Source organism: Coturnix japonica, chromosome 13, assembly GCF_054131305.1.
Source record: "Coturnix japonica strain WE chromosome 13, WE-NBRP24, whole genome shotgun sequence".
Lineage (NCBI taxonomy): Eukaryota > Metazoa > Chordata > Aves > Galliformes > Phasianidae > Coturnix > Coturnix japonica.
Window position 1 is genome coordinate 14087354 of NC_140675.1, and position 27968 is coordinate 14115321.

Genomic DNA, 27968 nt, shown 5'->3' on the forward strand with positions numbered 1-27968 from the left:
GAGGTGATCACCGTCCCGCCTCTCCCCTCGCTTATTGGTCGACGCTTTTCCTCCTTCCAATGGCGCGGCGCGGCGCAGCGTGGCCCGAGGCGTGGTGTGCTGTCTCCCGATTGGTGACGAGAGAAGCCAGTAGGAAGAGTGATTATAGCGCAGAGCGACTGCAGGAGAGCCAATCAGCGCTCTGCCCAAAGGCCTGCTGGGAATTGTAGTCCTAGCGTAGCAGCATCGCGGTGAGGAGCGGACTAGTAGGACTACAAATCCCAAGGAGCGCAGCGCGCCGCTCTTCTGGCCCGGGCGGCAGCTGAGCCAGGGAGAGGGAGAGAGGGAGGAAGGGAGTGAGGCCTGGGGCCGCGATGTGCCGGGATCGGGAACCGGCGCTTCGGCCGCCGCCGCTGCCAGGTACCGGCTGGGGGAGCACACGGCACAGCGGGAACGGGCGGGGATGAGGGAGCGATGGGAAGAGCCGGGGGCTGCGGGCCGCTCAGTGTGGGATATAGGGGGTGGGCTTCTGTCAGGGCTCCCGAGCGGTTCCTTACACTGTACGTGGCTGCGCTGTATTGTTGTATATATAACAACTCAGGCTGTGCTGGGCCCGAGGGACGCGAGGAGAACCGTGTTATGAGCGGGGGCAGCAGGGCCGGGCTGGGCGCTGTGCTCACAGCTCTGGGCCCTCACAGCTGCCAATGGGGGCCATACTTCGCTCCTACCACAAGGTTTGGTCTATTAGTTTCCCCCTGGTTTGTTTCCCCCTGGTGAGGTATCACAGCCTGCACTAACACTGAGCTCTTGTGGAACAGCTGGTGCTTGTTGGTTGTGAGTGTTTCTCCCGCTGGTCCCCACTGACAGCCGCAGTGATTCGGTCGGTCCCATGTGTGAGAGATGGCTGTGAGAGCCCTGAGAGAGGGAGGGAGGCAATGGCAGGGTTGGCTGCTTATATGGTGGCTGCAGGAGCTGTGTGAGAAGAGAAGAGAACAGAAGAGAGGAACGGAGAGGAGAAGAGGAGAGGAGAAGAGATCATGGGATCTGCACTGTATGGGGTTTACAGCCAGAGAGGTGTCAGCTCTAACCCAGGCCTGAACACTACAGTGCTCTGGCTGCGTAACCTCCCAGCTCATTCTCTCCTGCAGGGTGTTCTGTGTGCATCCTGCTACTGTAAATTGCTGCTTTATGCTCTTGCAAGCACTGGTGCTTGAGTCACCCCCGAAAGCTGCTGTGCTGATGTGGACTGACCACGAATTCAAAGAGAAAAGTACCGTCCTCATCTTTGTTGCATGTCTGGTGAGAGGAAATCAAAGAGTTCGGTGGTTTCCCAAGGGTCAGGCAGGAAGCTGTAGGATTTGGGTGCTGCTTAGTGCCCTGCAGGCTCCCTGAGTCCTGGGGTGCCTATAAGTGCTTTTGTCCCAGATGGAGCTGTGAAAACACAGGGTAAATCTGGCCATGGCAGCACAGAGAGCTGTGGGTGGGCTGGTTCTGAGTTCCATACGTTTAGCAGTTGCGGCTGAAGTTGGGTGGTGTTCAGCAGTGACCTCTTGGGCTGAGCATCACCTGATCCTGAAGCATGTTGTAGCCCCGAATGGCACTTCCAAGTCCAGCTGTGGTAGGAGGAAGGTGCTTGAGAGCAAGTCCTGGTTTCACTAACCCAATACTTGAGTCATATGGACACGCTCAGGCTGTCAGACCTCTTCCTTTTCCATTTTATGCCTAGTGTCATCCCTCCTGTTCACTCTTTCACCATGGGCAGTGAAATCCATGCTGGCTATGTCCCCCTGCCCTGGGACTGACTTGGGACATAATATCTGCCTGGAGGAGGCTGTTGTGCAGTGGACCTTCATCCTCAGGGCTATGTGCTGCTCCTCACTGAAGGCCCCACTGGGCAGCAAGAGGATGCTCTTCCTTTCTGTGCTAACGAGTTAACTTAGTTAACTGGTTTTCCCTGGAGCATCTCTGCAATCACAGCCTGTGTCACTCTTTGTTGGGCTGCTCGATATTCAGTATTATGAACAGTTTGGGAACTACCTAAAGAGGGCGAGGCGCTCAAACTCCCTTCAGTGTGAATGGTGGATGATACTGTTTCTGCGGTTGGATTTCTCAGCTTGGAGGCATAAAGCAGTGCTTGCTCAGGTTGTTTTCTCTTAACCTCCCTGGTCTGTGAGCAGCTCGGGGCAGCACGAGGATTGGCTGAGCTGTGGGATTTTCCAGCCAAATTTACATGTCGCCCATTGCTCTGCATGCCTTTCTGTTTACATCACTAGGGAGCAATACACACATACACCACGCAGATAGCGGAAGAGGCATTCTGACCGAGGGAAGCCTGCCTGCAGCTCAGGAACTGGATCATGGTGGTGTGTTGCTGGGCCCCGCTGTGCTGGGGCTGCCAGGGGTGAGTCCTGCGGGGTGGTGTGGGCACAGCACAGTTGTGGGAGCAGCAGGGCAGCACAACGTGTGTGTTGGTTGGATCCCACAGCTCAGGCGTGGTGCTTGCTGCCAGCAGCGTGGAGGAACTGTGTGGGTTCAGAAGCAGGTGCCTGTTGCCTGCAGTGAGTTGGAGCAGCATTGAGCTAGTTTTGTGATCCTCCTTTGCAAGGACACATAATATATGTGCAGCAACGCAGTGAGTGATTTCCGAGGTTGTTCCTGGTGGTTTCAGAAGTACAAAAGCCCTCTGTGTCGTTTAAAGAAGTGGTGCTGGAGAGGTGAGGCAGCATCTCACTGCCTCTCCCTTGTGTCCCAGACCATTGTGACTTTGGATCTTTAAAGTGCACCCAGAAGGCAAACAGGAGCATGTCGTGGAGTTTTAAAGCTTTGGAAGATGTTTGGGGAGAGCAGGGGAGGGAAGTGTGATACTTGGTGCACTTTGAGTAATGATGACAGGCTCGGGTTTCTTGTGACTTTAACCTGGCCAGGTTACTTTCTGGTTTTCTCCATTGCAGCCTTTCCCAAGTACAAACAGATTAACCTGGCCTCAGCCACCTGCATGGTGCTGGCAGAGCTGAGAGGTGAGCGAGGCAGTCAGGAGCTGCTGGAGCAGGTTTTCTGTTCAACCTTGTGCTGCTCCTGTGTTGCTCACTGAAGCTTTCCATGCATAGGCTTTCCTTTCTCATGTGCTGTGCTGCCAGGACAGGGCGTTGACAGGAGTGCTCCATGGCCTTTGCTGCTTACCTGGTATGCCATAGAGTTCCTCGTATGTAAATAGTGTGTGCTGGGGCAATTCCTTATTCCCTTTGCTGGGCTGTGGTAGGTTTGTAGACAGCTCTGAGCCTGACCAGTGCAACTTACAAGTTTTATAGTGCATTTCTTGTGGGAGCCCTTTGGCATCTCCAGTGGCTCCCAAAACTCTGAAGGAAATGGAGCCCTTCTATCTATTGGATTTTTGCTCTTTAAGTGAGAGTGAGGCAAAGGTCAGAAGTGTGCAGCACTGTGCTGTATAATGGCCAGGTGTGAGAGCTCTGCTTGTGCCCATTCCAGCCAAGCCAGCAGCGATGTGCAGCCACTCAACCAGCACCAACCAGGGCCTGGCACTATCAAACTTCATCTTCAGCCTCATGTGCAAGGAAAATGGTATGGAAGGTGGATGCTTCCTAAAATGGAAGTAAAGCCTCAAGTATGGCTTTTGTGACGCGGAAAGTGCATTGAACATTGGCCTCTTCTCTGACTCAGTTTTAGTGTTTTGGGGAAAATGAGATGCGTTGTTCCACCAGAGCAGTTGCTTTTGATCCTGTTACAGCCACATTTGAAAGTTATTGCTTTAGGTTTTAGCGTCAGGTATCACAAATAGCCAGTCTGCCCCAAGGGTTCATTAACCTTATGGGAGACAAGGACATTTCCTACAGAAGCATTTCCTTTTCTGAGCTGTATTTGCAGAAAGGAATGGCAGCATTCAAACAGCTGCGCTTCTGTCACGCTGCTGGATGTGCCCTCTCAGCTCTGCTCTAAAATGAAGCACCGGTAAAAGCAGCAGCAATTAAAAACATCACATTTATTTTCCTTGATGACAGCGCTGTACAGCTCTGGTCTCACTTCAGCTCAGAAAACTTTGTATGGCTTTTAAAAGCAGAGGAAAAAAAACTTGTGCACGATGAAAAGCCTTTCTGTTCTGCAGAAGCAAGGAACCACCAGCTGGAAGTGCCGTGCTCTGTTGGTAGGACTGAGCTTCATTTCACGTTTGATCTTCTGGCACTGACGCACATCTCAGCACACATGGCTGGCTGTGTCCAGGTCACCCCAGAGGTGCAGGAGGTGCCCACAGCTCCGTGCTCAGCTACAGCTCTGTGCAGCTGCCCTGCAAATGAAGGCTGTCAGCAGGGAGCACGTGAGACTGACCCCTTTCCACCATCCATTTGCCTCACGATTTCTGAGCATTCAGAGTAGATGGATTAGGAATGTGAGGAGGCATGTCCTCGATGGATCCTTCCATATCCATTTATAGACCTGTTGCACATTACTGAGTCCAGTCCTTTCTGAACCTGTCATGACTGCATTTCTCTACAGTGTGCAGCAGCAGCAAGCGCTGGTGTTCCCTGTGAGGAGGGTGAAGGAATGCTTCCTATTGCCTGTGTTCCATCAGCCTCCTGCTAGGTTCACTGGGCACACTGTGACAGAAGGTTGGGGGAACAACAGGCCCAAATTTGCTTTATTCATAGGCTTCCTGACTTTGTAAATCGTAATCAGCCCAGGAGGGTTTGTATAATCTGCGCACTTGGAGATTTCACTACTTATTCCATAGATGACCATGTTGAGTGAAGTTTACTTAGCAGTGCTTCTTGGGGATCCTGTATCTGAAAGTTATTGCTTTAGGTTTTGGCATGAAGTATTGCAAACAGCCTATTTATCCCAAAGAATCATTAATCTTACAGAAGAGAAGAACATTTAATACAAAATGATTTTCTTTCCTGAGCCAAGGGATCACCTGAGGAGCACCCGAGGAGCTGCACCCTCTCCTTCCCATGCTGTGACTGCCCTTTGAGATGTGTCTGAGTGATGTGTAGCTCACCTGTGTTCTCCAGGCTCGTGTCCTACAGGTCAGACTAGATAATCGTTGTCATCATCACAGTGTTCTTTAAATGCTGTTGCTGAATTTCAGAAGCACTTATGAAGGAATGTTATTTCCTCTAGAGACACTGAGCAAGAAGGCTGTGGGATGCAGAAAAGCTGGACTGTGAGCTCATGAGCCATGCCTTGTGCGTGCTTTGTGCACAGCCCTCCCCTTTCAGTCTACAGTGGACCACTGAGAATCAGTTCACAGCTGGAAAACAACGAGAACACCTTGTTAATGCAGAACAAGGTGAACAGAGCCTGCCCAAATTGGACCCGCAAGGAGAGATCTGAGTCCCTTGTTCTCTGTGGGGTGGTGCTCCATGTCCTGCTGAGCAGGGCTCCTGGAGCAGCTTAGCATGCTTCAACTTTTGTAATAGTATTTCCCCAGTGATGTACCAATCCTCCGAAGGATGTGTAACCCTTCCTGTTCTGGCTGTGGCGTGGTAGAGGAACAGAAACTTGTCTTTTGCCACGAGTACATGGGCTGTGAAATAAGGAACTTCTCACTGGCACATCCCATTCCCAGTTTGTGGGGTAGCCCCACGCCTGCCTTCAGCAGCACACCATGGCCCACCTACCAGTGAGCACCCCTGTGGGTGGTTTTGCCAGCCCTGCTGTGGGTGAATAGCTTCAGAGACAGTGTTAGTGAATGGAGGGAGGAAGAAGGAGGAGCAAAGTAGACACAGGGCACATGGCTGAGCTTTGTGGGCACAAAGTCCAGATTGCCCACAGTGCCCTGCCCACACCAGGAGCTGGCTGCAGGGCCAGGGCTGGGCAGATTACGTGGTATTTGTGGAGGATGTGCCCTCTGCCATCCTTCCTTGTGCCGTGTGTCCTCTCAGAGCCTTGGCTTTGTTCTTAAGGATGGCTGTAAGGATCTTCTGCTGAGCACTGGGAACAGCTGGGTGAGCTCTGTGCGATGCCCTGCAACAGGAGGTGCCAGCCTCCTCCTATGGGCAGCAGCCGCTCAGCAGGGCCCTCGCTCATTCAGGTGCAGTGCTGGGGCAGCAGCAAGAAACAACTGGCAGAGAACTGCTGCTGCCTTTCTGGACTCTATGATGGGGAGGAGGGCTGCTTTTCCCAGCTGTCTGCAGCTACTGTTGGTTGGGTTTTTCCTTGCCTGGGTTACAAAACCAGGAACTTTAGGGCTTTTCTTCTCCTTGCGTCTCCAATGCCTGCGTTGATCCCCATGTTGTGCAAATGCTGAAAGCTGGCCCTTCCCCTACTTTGCATCTGGTTGCTATCAGCCCTGTGATTCAGTGAATAATGGGTTCCCACAGTGTCCTTTTTCCAAGGGAGATTTCCCCCCCCTTCTTTTTACTGTCAAAAAATAAACAGTGCTCCATGCACAGAGAGCCTGGGTTACAGGCTGGGTCCTTGCAGGGCTGTGCTGGCTGGACACATAAGGGCTTGCAGCAGTTCTTCATGCACAGGAGGGAATGGAGCTTGCCCTCTTGCTGTAGCTTCTGTTTTGTTGTCAGCCACGAGTGGGACCCTACATAGTCCTGGGATGGAACATCAGGATGCTGTGTCCCGTGTGAGCACTGCCAACCTGCTGCTCTGTGATGCTGCTGGAGATGTTCTGGATGTGGTTCTGCTCAGATCTGACAGTTCCAGGTGCTAAGCCGAAGTTTGGAAATCTGGAGGGGAAGCTGGTATTAACATCAAGAACACCATCTCTTCTCCGCTTCCTTTTAAGTTCTTTGATATCAACTGGCAAAGGCCTTTTTCACTGCCTTGTGACAGAGTTCATCGGCAGGCTGCTCTGCAGACATCTGCTCTGTTGTAATCGCTCCTGTATTTGATGGTTGCAGGGATTTGGGCTGAGATCGGCTGTTTTTGTGGCAGTTGGTGTTATGAACGTTGGCACATATTCCACTTGATGTTTTTTCCATTGCTTGCATTCTCCTGGTTTCTATTCAGACGAGATGCAGGGCAGGTTACCTCCTGCTGCTCACAGGTAGTTTGCTCAGCCATGCTGCAGGGTTTGGGGTGTGAACAAGTAGTGGAAAATCCCTGTGTTCCAACCCGTGCTCCCTTCCTTGCTTCGAATTTATCCACGATCTATTGAATTGGGATCTTGCATTCCTCTGAGTGGGCTTTGGAGCAGGGGAATGTGCATTTTACTGGAGAGGTGCCTCAGGTTGTCCCTGTTGCAGGCAGTTTAGAACTGTTGGAGCCGCACTGCAGCTGGGAGGCAGCTCCTCAATCTGCACGATGCAGCAGCACGGTCCTGCTTCGTTCCTGCTGTTCTTGGACATCAGCAACTCTGCTTAGCATTTCCTAAGGGATCTGGCATTTACAGGCAGCCAGGACGGAGCTTCGTAACGTTTGGAAAACATTATTCAGATCTGTGTTTTCAAGATAGTCCTGGGCTTGGTTTGGGGGTTTTTGTTTGTTACTTTGGGTTGGGTTTTGGTTTGTTTTTCTTCTTTTTTTTAGCCTGTAGCTTTTCCCAAGAGTTCAGCTCCAGGGGCAGTGATCCCTATGGATGCTGTCCATGCAGGACACAGTGTGCTGTGCCAGGCAGCAGAGCAGTTGGTCAGGGGCTGGGGATGTCTCCAGCATCATGTTCACAGCATTTAAAATGTGAGCGTAGGACACATGCAAAGCTGGGGCTCTTGGGGCTGTGACTGAAGGAGCTCTGCATGAGTCCTGGGTCCCAGCTGCTCTGTGTGGTCGTGTCACACCTTGAGCCTCAGTTTCCCAATACTACAAAAGAGGTGATCACACACTGTTATGAAGTGCTTGGAGATTGAGGATGTGTCACTCTTGGATGAGAGAAGATCCTTTGCTAGGTGGAGCCAAGTTATCTTACCTCCCCATGAGCCTGCAGCAGGAGCAGCTGCATGGGGAGGAGCAGCCCCAACCCAACTGCAAGCAGATGGTCCTGCAAGGAATGGGACCAGGACCACTGCCCTGCCTGGCTGCAGCCCATGGTGCTTGTAGGGTGAGAGCCAAGCACAAGTGAAAAACAGATTTGGGTTGTGTTTTAGTCAACTGGTTCTAGCCAGTCACTTCTCACTACTGTTGTCTGTCTGGTCTGCCTGCTTAGCCCTCGGACTTTGTAGCTGGCAGGGAGAGCACCAAGATTTAACTGTACCTTGGATAAAAAGGGATCCTTAATCAGGATTTTTCTTGAGCAGCTTATTCCTGGAGCACTGGGTGGGCTGGGACAGGCTGTGAGTGCCAGCAGTGACTTCCAGCCACAAGGATGAAGGGGAAGCCAAGGAGGAGAGCTCCCTGCTGTGCCAAGGCCACAATGGGAACTTCTGTCCCGGGCAGCAGCATCTCCTTGGGATGGCAGTGTGGAGCTGCAGCTCCTTCCTGGGGGAGCAGCTTCAGTACCCCCTCTGTAAAGTTCTTTTAGTACCCTCAAGCCAGCATCAGGTTTCAGCAGAAGAAAGCAATCTCCATGTGCTTCCACAGGTTATTATTGTGCAATACTTTGACTTTGCAAACTTGAACCCGGTAAACAACTGAAGAAGAGCAGTGAGCCCCTCTACTGCCATTTGAGGGAGGGGATTTCTCTCTCTGGGTGATGATCTGTGGGCTGTTTCTGAGCAGAAATTGAATGAGATCCAGAATCACAGAAGTGTTAACTGAAGTAAGGTTTCTTTCTTATAGGGATAAGGGCTCTGCTGGTGCAGCTTTACATCCTTTTGCCCTCTGTGCATGCGCAGCTCCTTTGGCACTCTGCAGGTTCAGGCTTTGTCCAAGGCTTTGGCTCAGACCTCTCTGCCTGTTTGGGTTGTGGTGTGCTCTGAGCTGGGACTGTCAGACACAGCTGGCACATGTGTCTCTATGGGTCTCATTTGGAACAGAGTGATGGTGGGACAGTGGGATGCTGCCTTTCTTTGGCTGCTGAGGAGTCTCATCTGCAATTGGAATGGTTACACATTTGTAAAAGCTGCTAATGGTGATGAGTGTTCCAGTATGTGGGAGATTAAGGAATCATTTAAAATATGCTGGATTTTTGGAACATGCTGGATGCTTCTCCCAGGAGTGGTTTGAAGGGGCCTAACTTTGGCCTTGCCACTTGCTTCTGAAAATCCCAACTTATGTGAGTTTAGGTAAATACTTGGACTTAATACTAGAGGAAAGCATTCTTTGAGCCTGGAAGTTGTACAACAAACCTAACTCTCTTTCTGTCCTTTTTCTTCTACAGAGCAAACTTCCCATGACTAACAAGTGCTGGTCTAGATTATGAGCTCAAACAAGAACGCTCGCTTCAATCGTTTCTCCAGTGGCACACCAAACATCACTGCTTCAGAAAACACTAACGGGGTAAGTATAGGTGCTATGAGCTGGGGCTGCTTCTCTTGTTCTCATCCTTTCTTTCCCACAGTGGTGGAAAATTTGATGCTTTTCACATCACAATCACAGTATCCACAAATGAAACTGAAGAATGCATACAGACTATATTCATATATAGTCACCAGTTCAGTAGAAGTAGCAAGAATTCAGGCCGTGCTGCACTGATACACACTGACATTCATTCTGTCTGTATTTCAGACAAGAATGGAAACAACTTTTGGGCCGGCGTACTCTGCTGTGACGACTATCACAAAGGGTGAGTGCATTTCATTTGTGGGGCTTCTCCCCAGAGCACTGGGCATGAATCCTACCAGGCTTCTTCTCATTGTTGTTTCACAGAGCTCACAGAGCTGTTGGGGCAGTCATTGTGTTTTACTTGCAGACGGGTGACAGAGTACTGTTTTTAGTATTACACAGCCCAAGTGTCACTTATTCATGACATTTGCTCACCAGGTGTGGTGGAATGAGAATGAGCAGAAATTAGAGAACCACAGGGAAGATCTTACTGAAATTAGGATGGTACAACAGGATCTGATACAAAACTTAGTTTCAAATCTTATTTATCCATGTGATTTCTCATGCAATCATTACCAGGGCTGAGAATTCTGATCTTCACTCTTTGCCTGTGTGTCATTCTGGACGCTTTGGTAAATCCCCTGTGGTCATTTTTAGCTCAGACAAGAGGGGGTGTGAATGTACCTGCTCATTTAAAATTCTTCTGCTTTGTTCTTCAAAGCTCAGCAGGTGAGGAGTCTGAGCTCCAGCATGCAGCGTGAATGTGGGAAGAGATCTGGTTTCACTTTGCAATAAAAATATCCTTACCTTAGTAAAGATAAGAAACTGGCACTTGACACTGGTTTAGATAAGGAAATTAATGACCTGCCTGGAGGGAATGTTTGGATTACATGTGTAAATTCTCGATCATTTTGGACTCCTGAGTATTTACATTGAAAATGTTGTGTCAGTCAGTAATACTATCCTTATGCAAACCTCTGATTTAGTATAGCATGTTTCTTTTGTGCTACAAGAAGTATCCAAACCTTCCTAGATCTAAGTGATTGTTGATAGGTGACTGATGTTTGTGGGAGAGGAAGATACCTGTTAGGAAGTCATCTATGTTCTTTGTTGGGCAAGCTACCTTCGAAGGATTGCATGCACTTCAGCAAGCTGTCAGAGATCAGGATTTCTGCGTGTGCTGATGTGTTCAAATCAGGAACTGGCATAGGGGAGTCCCTACTCTTCATTTTGCCAAGGAGCACTTACAGCTACAGAAACCTGTAGCTTAGAAATGTTACTAAGGAGCTTTTTTTTTTCCCTTCTCATTTGCTTTAAAGCTGATGGAACCAATACTTTTAAGCAGCATCGTCGGACTCCATCTTCCTCCAGTACACTCACCTACTCCCCACGAGATGAGGACGACAGCATGGTAGGTGTTGCCAAGAGACCCCTCGTGTCTGGCTTAGCTGGTTGTATCTCAAATGACATTCGGTGTTCCTCTGTCTCCCTATGCATTCCCATGCACTGTTACATCAGCTACAGATGGCTGCAGTGGAGGCAGGAGCAGCTCCAGCCTTTCCTGGCTGCTCCCAGGGTTGGGCAGTGGGGCAGCAGAGGCTGCTTCTGACCTGGGCCATTGGAATGGCTGCCGGGCCTCATTTTCAGACTGTCTGAAAGCAGTACCTTGTTACAGAGGCCGAGAGCTACAAATCCCACAGACCTATTTGTGGGGCTGTACCTGCCTTCTGTTGTGAACAGGATGCCCCGACTTTCCTGGCCTGTTGGCACTGATGGCTGCGGCTGTGTCAACCTCCATCAGCAGCGCAGCTGATCCAGCAGCTATGACTAGAAAATACATTCCTCCTTCCACCTCCAGGTGGGGCTTCTGACCACAGGGAGCAAGACTGAAACCTGCAGTGGGATGTCAGGGGGATTACATCAGCAGGGTCTTCTCAGAATAATGTGCCAATGTCCTGGGGTGTCTGCAGGGAAGCACTGCCTGGTTTTGTCTCCAGTTCCTCATTCACCTTACACACTTCTGAGTATCTTCTTCTTTTTGGCAGTTTAGTGACCCCACAGGATTAGTTGCTTAAAGAGAAATGAAATTGACTAAATCAATTAAATCAAGATTGGCAACAGCAAAGCAAACCTCAGCAACAAAAGCATCACTTGATCAGGTGCCTGGTGCCTCAGCCCTAGCTCACAGCCATGGGCTCTTGCTTTCATTTAGGCATGTGAATAGCAGCCTCTTCATTTGAAGTCTACATATGCATGTAGACTTTGTCAGGTTAGGAGACTCAACTTCAGAGCCTGGGAAACGTGGATCAGTGATGCTGATTCATTTAGGCCCTGGGGTCACAGCAACAGTGCAGAGCAACAGCACTTCTTAAAATAAATTTGACACCAGATTGCAAAGAGCTTTATTGTCAGCATCCTATAAAGTTCCTTCTGTTGCTCAGAGATCTTGCTGTGTTTTATGTGAGCATGTGTTTGTTTTTGAAAAAGTCCTTTGAACATTTGGCTCATATCTTTGACAGACACAGCTTTCCATCACATCACTGACCCCAGGGTGCTGGATCACTGCTTCAGACAACCCCTGGCTTCCAGAACCGATGCAGTGGGCTGAGTGCTGTGCTTACTGTGCCCTTTTAGTGGGTTGTGCAGTTCTTATGGAGTAGAGATGTGGTTTTTCATGAGGAGCAGGGATGCTGTGGACATTGCGTTTAGCCATATTTGATGGAGAAGCTGCCAGGTTCCTTTGGAATCCTGTGTTACACAATGAAGTGTGCAGCCAATAGGAGAGATCTCTCCTAGGGCCTATTCTCAGTTGTCTTTCTTGGACAGCATGAGTCCACCTTCCTGGAGTGCTAAGTATTGTTAAGCAAAAATAGCAAAAGGAGTAATGAGTGGTTCAGGAAGCAGCCTGCAGCATGAGGTGCTAATAAACCATGAGCTGCTCTGCTCTGCCTGCTGCTCCAGACAAACTTTCTCTAACCCCTTTATGAAGCTTTCTTTGCTTTGTTAAAAAATAATCTGGGATTTCCCTTCCTGATCAGTATGTTTTACCATTCTCCAGAAGCTTCCAAGGGCTTCTAAGCCATCACAGAGACAGCTGGAGAGGAGTCAGAGCCCTCTTGTAACCTCTCTCCCCCTTCTCCTTTCTTTTTAAAGTTTCCTTTAATGAAACCTAAAGCAGAGTGGAGTGTTCTGCGTGCAAGGCAGGGATTAGTGAGCATCTGCTGTCATCCTCCCTCCAAACAGTGCCACGTGTTCCCAGCCTTGGAGAGCAGGAGCAAGGGCAGTACCAGAGCATTCATGGGGTGGATAGGATATGATCTGTTCTGAACTGTGCCCTAAAGATTACAGCTGAATGTTGGGACAAGTGTGAACTGCTGGATGAAGGGCTTGCTGTCCAAGCTCTTGGCACTTTATATGGAGCTTTGCCTGTGACCTAGAGGCTGGGCCGAGTTACCAGCCAGCCGCAAGCTATTAGTCTCACGTCACAAGATGTCCGGGCACTCCATTCTTTGGGCTGTTTGAAGGCTGCTTCTTACACTCAGCCAGCCCATGTCTTACACCCAGCTTGCTGGAAATGCTCTTGGCTGCAGCCTGCTGATGCACATGGACTGTGTTGCTGCTAAAACTGCCTCTTCTGTGCCTGCCTTTGCTGCTCTCAGCTCTGTCTCACTTACAGAAAAGGAGCTATGCACAGTCATTCTTGTTTTAACATCTTGTGTAACTAGTGGTAACTTGTGTTACTAGCAGAGGAAAATAATTAATGGATATACATAAACTCAATTTATTTCATAACTACTCTTCCTTAAGATTTACATATTTAGCCAATAAACATGCCTTTTATAGAAAGAGCTATATACTTTGGCTTCTAAGCAGATGCAGCATTGCTGAGTTCCTGGGATCCCACGATCAAAAAAATTACAGAGCTGAGCAGTGTGAAGAACCAGCAGGATCCTGTGCTGCTCCTCTCCTACAGCCCAGCAGGGACTGTACTTCCCCCACAGTGTACTCTCTCTTAAGCTCATTTTGCATCTTTTATTGTTGAATTTCCTGACTGCCCCCATGGCCTCTTTCATTGGCTTCGTCTGCTCTTGGGCCTGATGTTCCACATTTTCACCTAGGGCAGACTGAACATGAGCAAGGCACTTTCTGTGTGCAGGGTAACTCAGGGAGCAACCCAGTGTAGTGGGGTCTGCTTGGAGATCCTCAGTTAAGTGGTCCTGCTGGTGTAGGCATGATACTGCAGGTGCAGACAGTCGAGGCATTGGGCATCTTGATGCTCAGTGCACGAAGTTTTTGGCTTCGCTCTGCAATGTGTTCATCAACCCATTCATTCTGCTCCTTGAGTTGCTTCTCCCTACACTTTTCTCCATCTGCCAGAAGGGTCCGTTCCATAGTAACCTGGCATTAACTGTGCTCCTGGCTGCTCTAGACCCCTAATCCCGATGTTCTGAAGTCTTCATTTTGGCTCTGACATTGAGTTGCATCTTGGCTCTGTGCTGCTGGTTGATACTTCACCCTTTGGGATGTGCTTCTTAGTTAATATTCTGGTGGCAACATTCCCTCAAAGCCAACCCCACGGCTGCCGTAACAAGTGGGATTTTTCTTGATTGGTGCACGCAGTGTCCACTGAGCTCTCCCCTCCCAAGCAGGAAGCGACAAAATCAGCCTGTTGCTGAATTGAATAGAAGGAAGTCTCCACACTTACGCAAAAAAAATTGGCAGAAGTTGGATCGCGAACGAAACAACAAGTGCTGCTGCAGGGATTAGAGAAACTGCAGGAGCTGGTAGCTGTCTCTGGGGGAGATTTACAGAGCTTTCTGTGCAGGATTAATTCTTCCAAGCCATTACTTTGCGGGTGGGCGCAGTAAGTATCCAAACAAATGCACCTTTGAGAAAGTGACGTGCTTGGAATCTGGCTGTCGGTTTAGTTGAGCGAGTTGAAGCTGGATGGTGGCCGTCCTGTCCCTGCGCGGCGTGGTGTCCCCAGCAGGGAGGCACGCAGAGACCATTCAGTGCAGCTTGGCAGAGTGGATGAACAAATGGAGCAGCTGAGTTTGGTGGAGGGGGGGGCTGAATGGAACTCTCTGTGCATAGGGTTTTTTAGCAGGGGGAGTTATTTGCAATAACAAGAATTGGTTTTTATCTCTTTGAAGCCTCCGATCAGCACCCCACGCCGCTCTGACTCCGCTATCTCCGTCCGTTCATTGCACTCTGAGTCCAACATGTCCTTGCGCTCGACGTTCTCACTCCATGAGGAAGAGGAGGAGCCAGTAGGTATTTGGGATTGTCGGAAGGAGCAGTATTAGGAAGTTCAGTGTCAAAAGAGTAACTTAGCAGACTCCCGTGAGTACATACCGCTAGCACGGGGAGCTTTTCATGTTGTCTGGCAACTAAGGTTCAGGATTCGTGGTTATCATTTTGTTTCCCCTACTGACTTCTGCAAGTTACTTTGCTTCCTTGTGTACCATTTGCCTGTATTTAAAGAGGGGATGATGGTGAGACTTTTCTGCTTCTCTGAAAAACTGTAACACTTTGCAGAGTGGTGCATGATTCCCTGGCTCTGCTATAGAGCTGTAACTCTTGAGGTTGGTGGTTTAGCCCTAGGCAAGCTAACACAATTCCTTCTTGATTCAGAACCCCATCCTACCTTCAGGGCTGTGTGGCACCCCACTGACTTCACTGTAAGCCCCAGGAGGGAGCAAGGAATTGCCCACATGTCCCTCCCTGTAGGAGAAGGCACTTCTGAGCAGTGCTTAGCTTGTGACCCAGTGCCTAACCCCAGAATGGATGCATGAAAGGTCAGGTGGCATTTTGCCACAGATCTAGGATAAAAGCGTGTGTTTCATGTTTAGGAACCCAGGGGGTCGTGTTTGCAGTTGTGAGAGCAGCATGGGATGAAAAGGCAGAGTAAGCCGCAATGGTTGATTCATAATGCTGCAGTGATTGGTTTGAAATGCTCTGAGCCCCATTCTGATCTGATCTGTGCCCATCAGATAGGATGTGCCCAGTGCCCTTGCTCGAGCAGTCTCTGTTGGTAACAAATCTGAAGTGCTGGGCTCATTTGGGCAAAGGAGTGCTATTTCTGTATCATAAGGGAATGAAAGAACACTTCCTTCGGGGTGTTTCAAAATACAAAAGGGCAAGCTGTTTTAAAATGGTTTTTAAACTTCAGGCTTTGTACCCAGAATGTTTTTGACACCAAACTATTGAGTCCAACCATGCAGAGAGTACCAGGCAATGCAGTGCTTGCAGTTCTGGTGACTTGAGTTTTTCATGCAAAGATGGTCTCTGCAGTTTGCTGTCAGTGTCCAGCAAGATGCAAGTGGCTTCCAGTCTATGATCTGAGGGTCTCCAGACATTCCCAGAGTCATTCCTCCACTGTCTCCTGTGTGCTGGAAATAAACATATCCAAGCAAATATTTATTTAGAGATAATGACATTCTTAGCGTATCCTGGGCCCCTGGCTCACCACTGGAGAGTTGCTTTGCTGAGCCTTTTGCAGAGCTGAAAGCTCCTGGGTTTGCTTTAACTCTGCTCTCTGTCCCTTTCTCTCTCTTTTCTTTAGGAGCCACTGGTGTTTGCTGAACAGCCATCTGTGAAGCTGTGCTGCCAACTGTGCTGTAGTGTGTTTAAGGATCCGGTCATCACAACCTGTGGGGTAAGGCAGTATTCTTCCAAATCATGAGCTTGGCTTCCACTTTGGTGATAGGTCTTAGGTGATCCACAGCCAAGCCATGACTGTCCCAGTGACTGTCAGTCGCTGCAGAGATGCTGCTGAGCATGTGGCAGGTTTCCCTAAAGGCAGCTCTGAACCAGTCTGCATGGGGCACGCAGGGCATTGCAGTTAGCTAGAGAAGCCCAAGGCTTGTTCACAACTGGTATGCTTTTCCCTGAAGAAAAACACTGTCAGCCTGCCAGTCATGGCCACATTCGGTCTCCCTGGTTTGGCTTCAGTCATGTCAAAGCTCCTCATTCCCCTTCTGAAGGGCTCTGCAGGGTGTTGCTGCCTCTGGGCACCCTGGAAACAGTTGCTTTTCAGTTGTTAAAAAAGTGTTTTCTATAAGACAGGAATGGCTTGAAGCTTCATTTAGTTAATGCTTGCAGAGGAATTTGGCATCCTCTAATGAAAGGCTCAGAGTATTATGAATATTCTTCTATATTCCGTTTTATTGAGATTTTAATAGAAGCTGTATATTATTATTGCTTCTGTGCTGCATTTGAAGAAAGATGGCTTTGTGATGGGCTCGCTAATCTTCTGATGTGCTTCAGATTGCTAGGATGGAGCTGTAACAACAAGCGCAGAGTGGGATTGTTTATTGTGGGGGGTGCTGTCCCTGGAGGTTCTGGAAGCTGGTGCAGTTTTGCTGCATCATTTCAATAAGCAGCTCTTTGTGGAGACACAGAGATTTAGTGGTTAATATTGGAAAAAATAATCTCCTGCAGGAAGCAGAGTGGCTTCATTTGCAGTTCTGGTTTGGCAGCTCTGGAGAGAGAGCAGCATGCAGCTGTGCAGGGCAGGAAGAGGCCATGTGAGCAGGGCTGCAGATAGTGCTCTGCAGAGTGCCTTGCGATACCTCCAGTGCTGCTGCCAAGCCCTGGCCATGGGGCAGGGAAATGTGGCTGAGGAGTCCCCAGGGAACCCACCAGGGTGAGCTCAGGACCCGTGAAATGCCGTAGCCTTCATTTATTTCTTTATGTTCTTTAGCACATTAGACTGAAATAACTACTTTATCAGGTTAAATGGCTGCCATGCATTTCTGCTGTAAGAATGGAGAGTGAACTATATCAAGTGGTGAAATTTACAGTGCATTTAGTGGGTTTACAAATTAGCTGTCCCATCCACCTGGCAGCTGGATGGGCTGACTGGCCGAGGGCAGGGTGAGACTTAAGCTCTTCTGCTTGGAGACTGCTCAGGAAAGGGAGAGGAGTGGCATGGACTAAAATGAAGGGCAAAGTAGATAAATCCTATGGGCTTGGAGGGTAGGCTTGAAGGGATGCAGGACATGTCTCTGTCCTGATCCTGAATAGAGCTGAATCTTCAAAGCACCAAACATGTACTTAGTGCTTTTCAGGAGCAGGAACTGTGTTGTACCAGTGTTGTACCAGCTGTCCCTTCTAAGCCTGTTTTTGCCCTCTGCTACAGACCCAAGAGCACCCTGTGCTACACAGCAGACAGAACAGCTGCTGAGAACCCTGTGCAACAGGCTTTGGGCTCTCCAGCCTTTCCCATCATTAGCCACAGGGGATAATTTATCTGATATGGTTTATGCTGACACTATTCCTCTTTGTTTCCACAGCACACGTTTTGTAGAAGATGTGCCTTAACATCTGGTGAGTACAGAACTGTTTTTGTGTGATGTAGCCTAAATGCTGTCATTTTCTGATTTGTTTGCTTTCACTAAAAGAAACCTGCAGAATGATATCTGAAGGGCTGTAAACAAGCTGCCAGTCCCAGGCTACCATTGCAGCAGTGAGGGATTGGGACTCGGGTGGCTGAGCAACCCTAAGCTTTGATGGTATGCAGTGTAACATGGGCACTGGAGGACTGGGCCCAGCTTTTGGGCACAGGATGTTCTCAAATCCAGGAATAGGCAGTGGATAATCCCAGGATAATATGTGTCTTGCCCAGAGTTGACCCATTGATTTCAGAATGAAAGCTTTCTGTGGCTACCCATCTAGGGAACAAGGGGCCGTGTTTGGCAGGAAAACCATCTAGCCTTCCTCCCCCAGCCCATTAGTGCCAGCTCTCTGTCTGCATATCCTTTCAGTGCCAGCTCTGCCTGCAGAGCAGAGCTGCTGGAGCTCACCCCACTCTCCCAGCAGCCTGCTGGAGCCCCAGCTTCTGGCTGACAGCCTGGCCTGACCACCTCCCTCTTGGTTTGGACTCTGCACTCCAAAAATTACTTCCATTGGCACGAGCCTGTGTCCCTCTTGTTTCAGCACAAAGCCATTTGTATTACTAGAACAGCAAGCCCTGAGGAAGCTCTCTGAGGAGCCCAGCAAACAGTAGCTCTTTCTGCCTTAAGATGTTCATCTTCTGCATGTCAGGGAGTCCCTCTGCTTTGCATGCAAATTTCTCTGTCCCTGTGCTGCCCAGAGTCTATGCCCAATCAACACTTCTGCAACCAAAGGCTTTGCAATTGTAGCCCTGAATTGTTCCTGTCCCCTCAGCTTGTGTCCTTGCTAGCTAGCTCCAGGGTGGGGTGTGAGATGGGATTATGTGTGGGCCATCAGCAGACTTGTGGACACTTTCAGTGCATACTTCTGCAGTTCAGCATGCACAAGGTTGTTTCAAGGAGAGTGGCATTCCTTCACTGATGATTATCTTGAATTGCCATGAATTAACACAAAACAGAACGTTTCACCAAACTTTAAGGCAAACCAGAGCTGGCAGTTTGCAGATTGTGTGTGAGTATTCATGGCTCGTGCCATGTCACCAATCTGGGAGCTGGCCGTCTTGGATAGAGAAGGGTAAAGAATAAAATCTCCACACAGAGACTCTTTGAAGTGTTCCCACAGCATCTCAGCCCTCACTGACTCTTTTTCTTCCCCACCTACAGAGAAGTGCCCTGTGGACAACGCCAAGCTGACTGTGGTGGTGAACAACATCGCGGTGGCCGAGCAGATCGGGGAACTCTTCATCCACTGCAAGTATGGCTGCCGGCCCGCAGCCAGCAGTAAGCCTGCTGCCTTTGAGGTGGACCCCCGTGGATGCCCGTTTACAATTAAACTGAGTGTCAGGAAGTAAGTGGTTTGTCACAAGCACACAACCTCCCCAGGCAGGGTCCCTACCACCAGCAATTGCTGCTGTGCCTGAGATACCCTTGGGACAGCATAGCACCATTTCTCTCCTTGTCCTATATGTATTTACTTTCCTGTTATCACCTGGCTGTTGCCTGCTGTTAATAGCTGGCTGAAGGCTCAGCTGATCATCAGCAAAATGAGATATTCCCTGCATAAATGTGCCTTGTTGCTCTCAACTTGCTGACCAAATAAAAGTTTAAAGCTGTAATTGTAGCATTAGAATGGGAGGCTTTTTGATCCCAGGTCTGGTTAGCTCCTTTCCTGATGATCTGTGTGATTTCCGTTCATTTTTTGCTTGTCACTGATTTTCCTTCCTTTACTTTTCTCCGTGGGCAGAGATCATGAAAGCAGCTGTGATTACAGGCCAGTTCGTTGCCCCAATAACCCCAGCTGCCCACCTCTCCTGAAAATGAACCTGGAGGCACACCTGAAAGAGTGCGAACACATCAAGTGTCCCCACTCCAAGTATGGGTAAGGAGCTGGTGCTTTTTAGTGGGAGGGATGCACTGAGCTCATTTCTGAGCTGCTTTTTGGTTACTGCAGTCCAACCCCCCTGGGCTATGAGCAGCTTTACCATTGCAGTGCCTTAAACTGCAATTAGGCTGGTGGAGCTTGCAGAAGGCAGCCCCCAGGCCTAGACAGACAGACAGACCAATCTGGGGCCTATACCCTGGCCAGAAGAATGGGAGCTACTTGGTCTCTGTAACCCAGCAGGATGGTGAACTGCAGTACCAGTGCTCCTTGTAGGGGACAAACAGCTGGGGGCTCTCAAAGGCCTGGAGGCAACTGATCAAGTAGGTTTCCCAGAGTGTGTCCTGCTTCAAACAAGTGTCTGCCTTCCCCTTGTAGGTGTACATTCATAGGAAATCAAGACACCTATGAGACCCACTTGGAGATGTGCAAGTTTGAGGGTCTGAAGGAGTTTCTGCAGCAGACGGATGATCGTTTCCATGAGATGCAGGTGGCAATGGCACAGAAGGACCAAGAAATTGCCTTCCTGCGCTCCATGCTGGGGAAGCTCTCAGAGAAGATTGACCAGCTGGAGAAGAATCTGGAACTCAAGTTTGGTGAGTCTGCACCAGATGAGTTATATGCTCGGAGCTGTAGGGTCAGGGCAGCACTGTTAGGATGCTACATCACAGGATTCATTCTGATTTTAAAACTGTTACCGAGCAGGTTTCAGGAGGAGCAAAGAGGGGCCCTATTGACTTCTGTGCTGCCTGTACATCATGGGACCTCCAGTCACTGCTCTTATGGCAAATCCTAGGAATGTCTGCAGGCAGCTACCGCCTTTCTTTTATGGCTTCTTTCTATGTGCATGGGCGCACTTCCCCATAGAAATGAGTAGAATAGCCAATAATACTGGACCCCATTCCCCATCCCTTGTTCAAAAGTTAGATGGCACCGTGTGTCCTCTGCTCTGTTCTCCTGGGTGCTATGTGGGCCTCAGCAGTAACCATTATCTTGTCACTCCCTTGTAGATGTGCTGGATGAGAACCAGAGCAAGCTGAGCGAGGACCTGATGGAGTTCCGCAGGGATGCCTCCATGCTGAACGTGAGGACAGGGCCTCGAGGCTGGGCAGGGTGGCACACAGTCAGATCCTGCCTCTGCTGTTACTTGGGCTTCTTTTATAGTGGGAGGAGTCTTTGGGCTGTTTTTACAGCAACTGGAGTGTGGGTGAAGATTTCCTCTAGGCTGAATTATAGGCAGCTCAGTGGGTGTATTTTAGGTACCACATCTAGGTTGCTGTTTTAATTGGTTCTCCTGCCTTCTCTTAGCCTGTTGCTGCTCTTGAAAGGTGTAACCAGAGTAAAGGACACCTGCTGCACAAAGAGAGCCTTCTGCTCCAAAGTACACACACACCACTGTACTTTTCATACTAGCCAGGGACGTGTCCTTCTCCTTGCCTTCAGAGAAAGCAGACATATAAGCAAATCACCCCTAACAAGCTGGGAATGAGAGATGTCTCATGATTTTGGATCTTATTCAGGCACTGATGTTGGACAGACGTTCCTCCCTAGCTCAGGCAGACTGCATTCCACTGGCTCTACTGATTAGGAGGAGCTTGCTCTGGATTACCTAAGCATACTAATGAACTGGATCCCCGTGGGTACGCTACTAACTGGGCTGTGGAGGAGACTGCAAAGAGATCTTCCAGTTCTTCTCCAACAACGTGGGCTTCAAAAGCCAAGCCAAGCAAGCAGCCCTCAAAACTGATTTGATCATAGTTAGCAATCTGGTGAACGGCAGAGCAAGGGCAGTATATTCTGAAAGGTGTTGTTATGCCTGCATGGAATACTGAAGAGTTTAGTGCAGGACTGAGGTGCTTTGAGAACCCTGTGGTCCCTGAAGGAACGTGACAGAGGGATATAGACATACAGTCCTAGGGCAGGACATCTCTAATTGGAGAATGAGTCAGTTGCTGGGATACAGTCTGCACAGGGATTCAAAATCTGTCCAAACTCGAGAGCTGTTTTAGCAGTGGATGGGGATAGTGCCCAGAAGGGCAGGCTGGTCTTGATAGCTCTGCAGCTCATGCAGCTTGTTCTGTTTTTCAGGATGAGCTCTCCCACATTAATGCTCGACTCAACATGGGCATCCTTGGATGTGAGTATACCTGTGTTCTTCACCTGTTTGAGCTGGTTTGGGGTGATGGCAGTGAGCTCTTTCAGGCTGTCACAGACAGGCAAAGTGCCAATTTTCTCTGTTTGCAGCAGTGATTTGTGCACAGCACCACCACTGTTGCAGGAGACTGGTGGGAATGATTGCCAAAAGAGTTGGTTAATGGGAGCTAACTCACAGCGCTGCAAGGTTACTGGTTGCTGGGCTCAAAAGGGCCTCCCTGCCCTCCCTAGATCCAATCTGGGAGTTGCATGAGGGAAGAGAATCCTGGGGCTCAAAGCAATGATAAGGCAATGAGCTGTAAGGGCAGGACATGGGACCCTCCAGCCAGGCTGCTGCAGCAGCCTGAAGCTCAAGGAGGGGGGGAGCTCTATTCTCTCCAAGGTCACTCGGGGTGGTGTCGCACTGTTGTCCCATGCTTACCTGCCTTCTTCTTTCCATAGCCTATGATCCTCAGCAGATCTTCAAGTGCAAGGGGACCTTCGTGGGGCACCAGGGCCCCGTCTGGTGTCTATGTGTTTACTCCATAGGAGATTTGCTTTTCAGTGGCTCTTCAGACAAAACCATTAAGGTAAGAGCTTTTCCACTTGTCTTTGCATCTGTAAAAGTGCTCCAGATGAGGCAGAAACTGAGCTCTAGTTGAGGCTGAGGGGGATATCACTGCCCAGTGTTCCTCCTGAAATCCTTAATGATTCTTTATGGCTATAGTTAGGCAAAATGTTCTTCAGTTTTGCTGTAGGGAAGTGCCATGTGATAGGGAAATCGAGACAAGTCGTGTTTTTTGTGAAGCCCTGAGTAGAATCTCATTCCTGCTGTCTGTGGTTTGGCTTTATATGGTGTCTAAGGCATCTAAGCCTGATTCAGCATCTGATTATACTTTCCCTTGTTATAAAATGTCACCTCAAAAAAAAAAAAAAAAAAAAAAAAAGAAAAAGAAAAAGAAAAAAAGAAATCCCTGATAAAATGAGCCCTTTTTCTATTTTATGGCATGTTTGTTTTTCTTTGCCCTGTTTTCAGTAGCTCAAACTGACAGCAGTGCTCCAGTGCAACCTAAGCAGCAGTTTCCAGTCTCACTGTGGTGGCTGCTGGCTGAGCTGGGGAGCCACGCAGGGAAGAGCCACATGGAAGATAATGGATATTTTTTGTGTTTTATCGAAAGAGAGCAGCTTTCTCCCCAGTGCTGGCTGCTCTGGGCAACTCAGAGCTGGCTGAGCACCACATTCTCATGTTCGCTCTGTCAAGAGAGAGCTTAGTGGGGAAAATGCTGTGCGGTGGCAGAGACAGAGGAGGCTGTGCTGTGTGGTTTGCCCCCAGGGACAGGGTGTGAATCGCTAAAACAGGAGCCTGAGAGCTGCTTCTGTGGTTCAGCAGTGTTGTTTTGGCCTGGGGCTGTGGAAGGCAGTGCTGGAGAGGGCTGGTGCGTGCTCCTCTTCAGTGTCTCTTGCTAACTTCAACCTGACCCTCTGCAGTACATTTCCTCTCCTAGACACGCTTATCTCTGCTTGGAAGACAGGAACACAGGTGCCCAGATGACAGTCTGTTTCCTCCTTTCCGTGCCTTTGTGGTCTGCCGACATCCTGGCCAGGCCCCCAGCTGCTGTGTGTGCAGGCATGTGACCCTCTGCTGCCTTGTGTTTCCTGTTAGGTGTGGGATACCTGTACCACATACAAGTGCCAAAAGACCCTGGAAGGTCACGATGGAATTGTACTGGCTCTCTGTATCCAAGGGTGAGTGTTGAGCAACATTTGCCCTGCAGAATAGGGAATGAGCACTGGGCCTCCTGAGTGCACCCTTATAGTTCCCATTCTGAGTCCTGCACATGCCAGGGCTGCGTGCGCATTTGGAGGTGTGGGTGGCAGGGAGAGGAGCCCCATTGGTTCCTAAAATCCTGGATCTCACCTTCAGATGGAGCCCTTCGTAAATGTCACATCTTTAAAGATTGACAAACCGCCTCCTGCTGCTGTCCTGCCTTCTTCCTTCCCTGTTCACCAGCATAGTGCTGGAACTGACAGTCCAGCACAGCCCCCCATGCAGCCCCAGCCCTGCTCCTGAGACCGCTGCTGCTCCAGGTCTGGGCCCAATGAAGCAGTGGGGTGCAGCTCTTAGCCCAGCACACAGCCTGGGAACCAGACGAGGCCCTGTGCTGGCTGCTGTCCTTACTGACCTTCTTTTGTTTTGCTGTGACATTACAGGAACAAGCTATACAGTGGCTCTGCTGACTGCACCATTATTGTGAGTACCTGGGACCTCTGTTCTATTTGGGTATGGAGGTGTGGGATTAGCAGGACAACAGGGACATGCAGCCTGGTTTCCATAAGGTTTTTCAGCTGCTGGTGATAGGATTGGTATCTCATGTGTGCTTTATGCCATGCCTTTAACCAAGGTACCCAAGGGTTGGATTTGGGTGTTCCCTGCAGACCGGGCACACGCTGCTCATTGAGCCAGGCTGGTGGCTTACACTGGTGCCTGTTATTTTGCTTTACTCCAGAAGCAAAGAGGAAGGGCTTCTGCACGAGGGTCTGCTCCTGCTCCTCATAGCCTCTCCTCCTTCTCTTTGCAGGTCTGGGATATCCAAAACCTGCAGAAAGTGAACACAATCCGAGCTCACGACAATCCTGTTTGCACTTTGGTCTCCTCGCACAACATGCTGTTCAGCGGCTCCCTCAAAGCCATCAAGGTAGAGCTCTGGGGCAGCTCCACTTGGTTCACTTGGGGACTGATGCTACAAGCTGTAAGGTAGCAGTTTCCAAATAGGAATCAAGTGACATTTTGGTCTGTATCTTACTATGTTCTCTGGAGCTACACAGAGCAGCCAGCACTGTACTGTGTGCTGGTTGGAGATTTTCTGAGACCTGACTGGAAAGATCCTTTTGTTCCTTCTAACTCTGTAAACCTGAGGCTGCAGGTGGGGAGGACCTTGGCAATTCCCAAGTGCGTGTTCCCTGGGCTCCCTACACACCTACTCAGACCTTTGGGAACTGTGCCTGGTGCCCAGAATTGGCTGGGGATTCAGGCTGCCTGTTTGAAACCGCCTCCAAAGGATCTTGAGTCAGTGTTCTTTTCCCAAAGCATGCAAAAATCAGGGAACAGCTTTGCAAGTTGCCCTTTAAAGCCTTGGCTAGATTCCCTTGGTTCTGCTTCCAGCTCCTGGTGAGGCGGCTTATGGGACCGTCCATCTGTAAGAGAGCACATGCTCTTTTCTTTATCTGGGTCTGGAGTGGTTTTGCAGAGCGTTTGGGGGCTGGAAGTGGCAGCACTAAGCAAAAGCAGCACATGGGGCCTTCTGTTTTTTCATCCCCAGCCACTTTCTGCCACGTGAGCTTTGTGGGTCAGCTGTGCAGTTTGGAGCTCTGTTGGTCCCTGTGTGCTGAGGGCTTCAGCCAGGGTTTTCCAGGTGCTGTGGGTATGGACAGGCACTGAGGGGAAGTCCAACACAGGGTTTTGTTTAGGTTTTCCAAGCCTATAGCTCTGCTAAGGAAGGGTCTCTGCCAGCAATAATGCAGGCTCTGCTCCAGCTTTCCCAGCCCTTGGGAAACATGCTTATTCAGCATAGTTATTGTATCTGCCAGCCAAGCGGGTTCAGCAGATTCCCATTGGTCTGGAGAACCAGCTCAAAATTCTACTTCGTGACCTTATAGGACCCTATGCTGACTCTCCTCTGTGTGTGCTTGTGCTTTCCATAGGTCTGGGATATTGTGGGTACTGAGCTCAAACTGAAGAAAGAGCTGACAGGTCTCAATCACTGGGTGCGAGCGCTGGTGGCTTCTCAAAACTATCTGTACAGTGGATCATACCAAACCATCAAGGTGAGACTCTGTGGCAGTTGTAAGCCATAGGCTGTCCCTGATACATAGATGTATTCTGCAGCTCGGGTTGGTTGAGCAGGACAGAAGGGAGCTGCTCAGATGCAAGAACACTGCTGCAGCACTGCTGACATGCTGGCTTTTACTGTGCTGATTGCATCTTTGTAGGCACTAATTCAGGGCTCTGGCTGCTCCTTGTGAGTGCAGCTGCCCGGGGATGCTCACTAAGATAAAAGCAGCCGTGGCGCCTCGCACTGCCTCTGCAGCTGCCGCAGCGTTATCTGTGCTGACAGAGCTGCTGATAAGAGGAGAAGGTCACTGTCTGGCTATGGAGTTACCATAAATCTGTATGTGCTTTGCGAAGTGCTCTCATCTGTGTTGGCTCAGGCTTTGATGAATAGTTCACCTCTCAGCATCTGGGTGACACGAGAGAATTTGAAGTTTCCTTCCTTAGTATTAATAAATCCCTATTAGTTTGCCTGCATCGGTTTCTAGTGCTCTCAGGGAAGATTTGTGCACGTGTGTGCAGTCACAAACACAAAGCATGCAATCTCCGCCATTTTTTTCAGCCTAGATGTTCAAAGCTGGGCAGCTAAATAAGACAGCAGGATTTTGCTCATCGGCACTGAACGTTCCCAGCTGCAGATCAGACCGTAACATGGAGCAGGGCTGTGTGGCTGGGGGATGGTTTTAAGAGAGCTCCCTCCTGTAGAGGGGTGGCTGTGTGGGTCTCATCCTTTGCTCTGGTGGCTCTTTCAGATTTGGGACATCCGAAACTTGGAGTGTGTGCATGTGCTGCAGACCTCAGGAGGCAGCGTCTACTCCATCGCAGTTACAAACCACCACATTGTGTGTGGCACCTACGAGAACCTCATCCATGTAAGAGCTGCAAGGTTCAATCTGTGTGTGTTGGGCTGGGGGAAAGGGGCAAGGATTTGAGAGTCTGGCTCTGCTGGTCCCTTTGCAGCTCACCCAGCACATGGAGATGTGGATGAACATCTTTGGGATAGGTGATGACCCCCCCTGCTCTCCTTCCACAGGTCTGGGACATAGAGACCAAGGAACAAGTCCGCACACTGACTGGTCACGTGGGTACAGTTTATGCCCTTGCTGTCATCTCCACACCAGATCAAACCAAAGTCTTCAGTGCATCGTATGACCGGTCTCTCAGGGTATGTGTCTGGGTTTGTGCATCTGGGTCTGTGCTCTTGGCACTGCTATTGCAATATAGCATTAGAAGGGAGAGGATGGATGGGGAATCCTCTTCTGTCCATACCTTCTGTCTCATACTTTCTGTCTCATGCCTTCTGTATGCCCACAGGTGTGGAGCATGGACAACATGATCTGTACTCAGACGCTGCTGCGGCACCAGGGCAGTGTCACTGCCCTTGCAGTTTCCAGGGGTCGCCTCTTCTCTGGCGCTGTGGACAGCACTGTAAAGGTTGGTTTCTTTGGGCTTCTCCAAGTTGCTTTGGTCTCTTCCAGTGCTAGAACAAAGGTGTTAAATGGAGGAGAAGCTGGCTCCAAATGAACAAGATGAGTTTCAATGGAGGGAGGTTGAGCTCCTGGCAGAGGTGCTGTGGGGGCTGAAAACCAAAGAGAAGCTCGACAAGATGACAAAGAGAAGGCAGTGGAGCTGCTCAGAACTGTCATGACTGTGGGTTGTTGTTGTCTCCTCCAGGTCTGGACGTGCTAGGTGAGAGCCGCCCCAGTTCTGCACACTGAAAGACCAAAAACTCCTCCCTCTGTCAGCCTGCTGGGTGATGCCACCACTCTGAAGAACTGCTGCAGCTCCTCTCTGCACCGAGCACTGCCTGCTGTTGCCTGTCAGCCATGGTTCCTTCCCCTTGCAAGGACCCCGGCGGGCAGCTCTCAGGACAGATCTGACCCACAGGTGCTCCAGTTGTTCCCTCCGGTCTGCCATGTGGGAATGCACAAGAGCCACATAGTGCCCTCACTGCGGTGTGCGAGTCCCAACACTGGGACCCAGCGGTTCGGGTGGGTGCAGGTGGGGGCTGGGAGGTGGTCCCATGTAAATGGTAGTGCTGAGCATTAGGCCATGCCCTGGGTTAGGTCCCCAAGCCCTTTCTGTCTCTAGTATTTAATTTTACTGCCAAGATATCAGGCTGATCCATCTGGGAAGAGGTGTTTTCTTGAGTAGCCAGGTACGATTTTTACGCCACAGCTAGTTCTCAAATAACACAATCCCATTGTTCACCACCCTGTAATAATGGTTTCCACATTAAAGAGAAAAAGCCTCTGTTGCATTTTTACTCACATTTTCTACTGTTTTTAAGATTGTAATATAGATTTGATTATTTCTTCATTGACAATAAAAGTGGAAAGAGTTGTTCCTGGCCAGTGTGAGTTAT

General features: G+C 49.7%; 1 protein-coding gene across 6 annotated transcripts; it reads left to right on the forward strand.

The window, feature by feature from the left end:
- Positions 1 to 292: 292 nt before the first annotated feature.
- On the forward strand, positions 293 to 27946 carry TRAF7 (TNF receptor associated factor 7). Of its 6 annotated transcripts, XM_015876920.2 has the most exons (22): positions 293 to 399; positions 2253 to 2380; positions 9203 to 9321; positions 9550 to 9607; positions 10686 to 10777; positions 14520 to 14636; positions 15932 to 16024; positions 17664 to 17697; positions 18927 to 19110; positions 19507 to 19641; positions 20020 to 20237; positions 20652 to 20725; positions 21730 to 21778; positions 22237 to 22364; positions 23438 to 23520; positions 23986 to 24025; positions 24354 to 24470; positions 25477 to 25599; positions 26356 to 26475; positions 26637 to 26768; positions 26918 to 27037; positions 27278 to 27946. In XM_015876920.2, the coding sequence occupies exons 3-22, from the start codon at positions 9241 to 9243 to the stop codon at positions 27290 to 27292; spliced, it is 2013 nt and encodes a 670-aa protein (XP_015732406.2). In that variant the 5' UTR covers positions 293 to 399; positions 2253 to 2380; positions 9203 to 9240; the 3' UTR covers positions 27293 to 27946. The 6 variants fall into 6 exon arrangements, with proteins under 6 accessions (XP_015732406.2, XP_085370164.1, XP_015732405.2 ...); XM_085514038.1 differs by lacking the exon at positions 14520 to 14636; XM_015876919.3 differs by lacking the exon at positions 2253 to 2380.
- Positions 27947 to 27968: the final 22 nt, after the last annotated feature.

Excerpts from the sequence above, each read along its gene's own strand:
- TRAF7 (XM_015876920.2), top strand. The coding sequence starts at position 9,241 with ATGAGCTCAAACAAGAACGCTCGCTTCAATCGTTTCTCCAGTGGCACA. Across the intron at positions 16,025-17,663 it reads CGGTCATCACAACCTGTGGG|CACACGTTTTGTAGAAGATG; the intron begins GTAAGGCAGTAT and ends TTGTTTCCACAG. Across the intron at positions 20,726-21,729 it reads GGGATGCCTCCATGCTGAAC|GATGAGCTCTCCCACATTAA; the intron begins GTGAGGACAGGG and ends TCTGTTTTTCAG.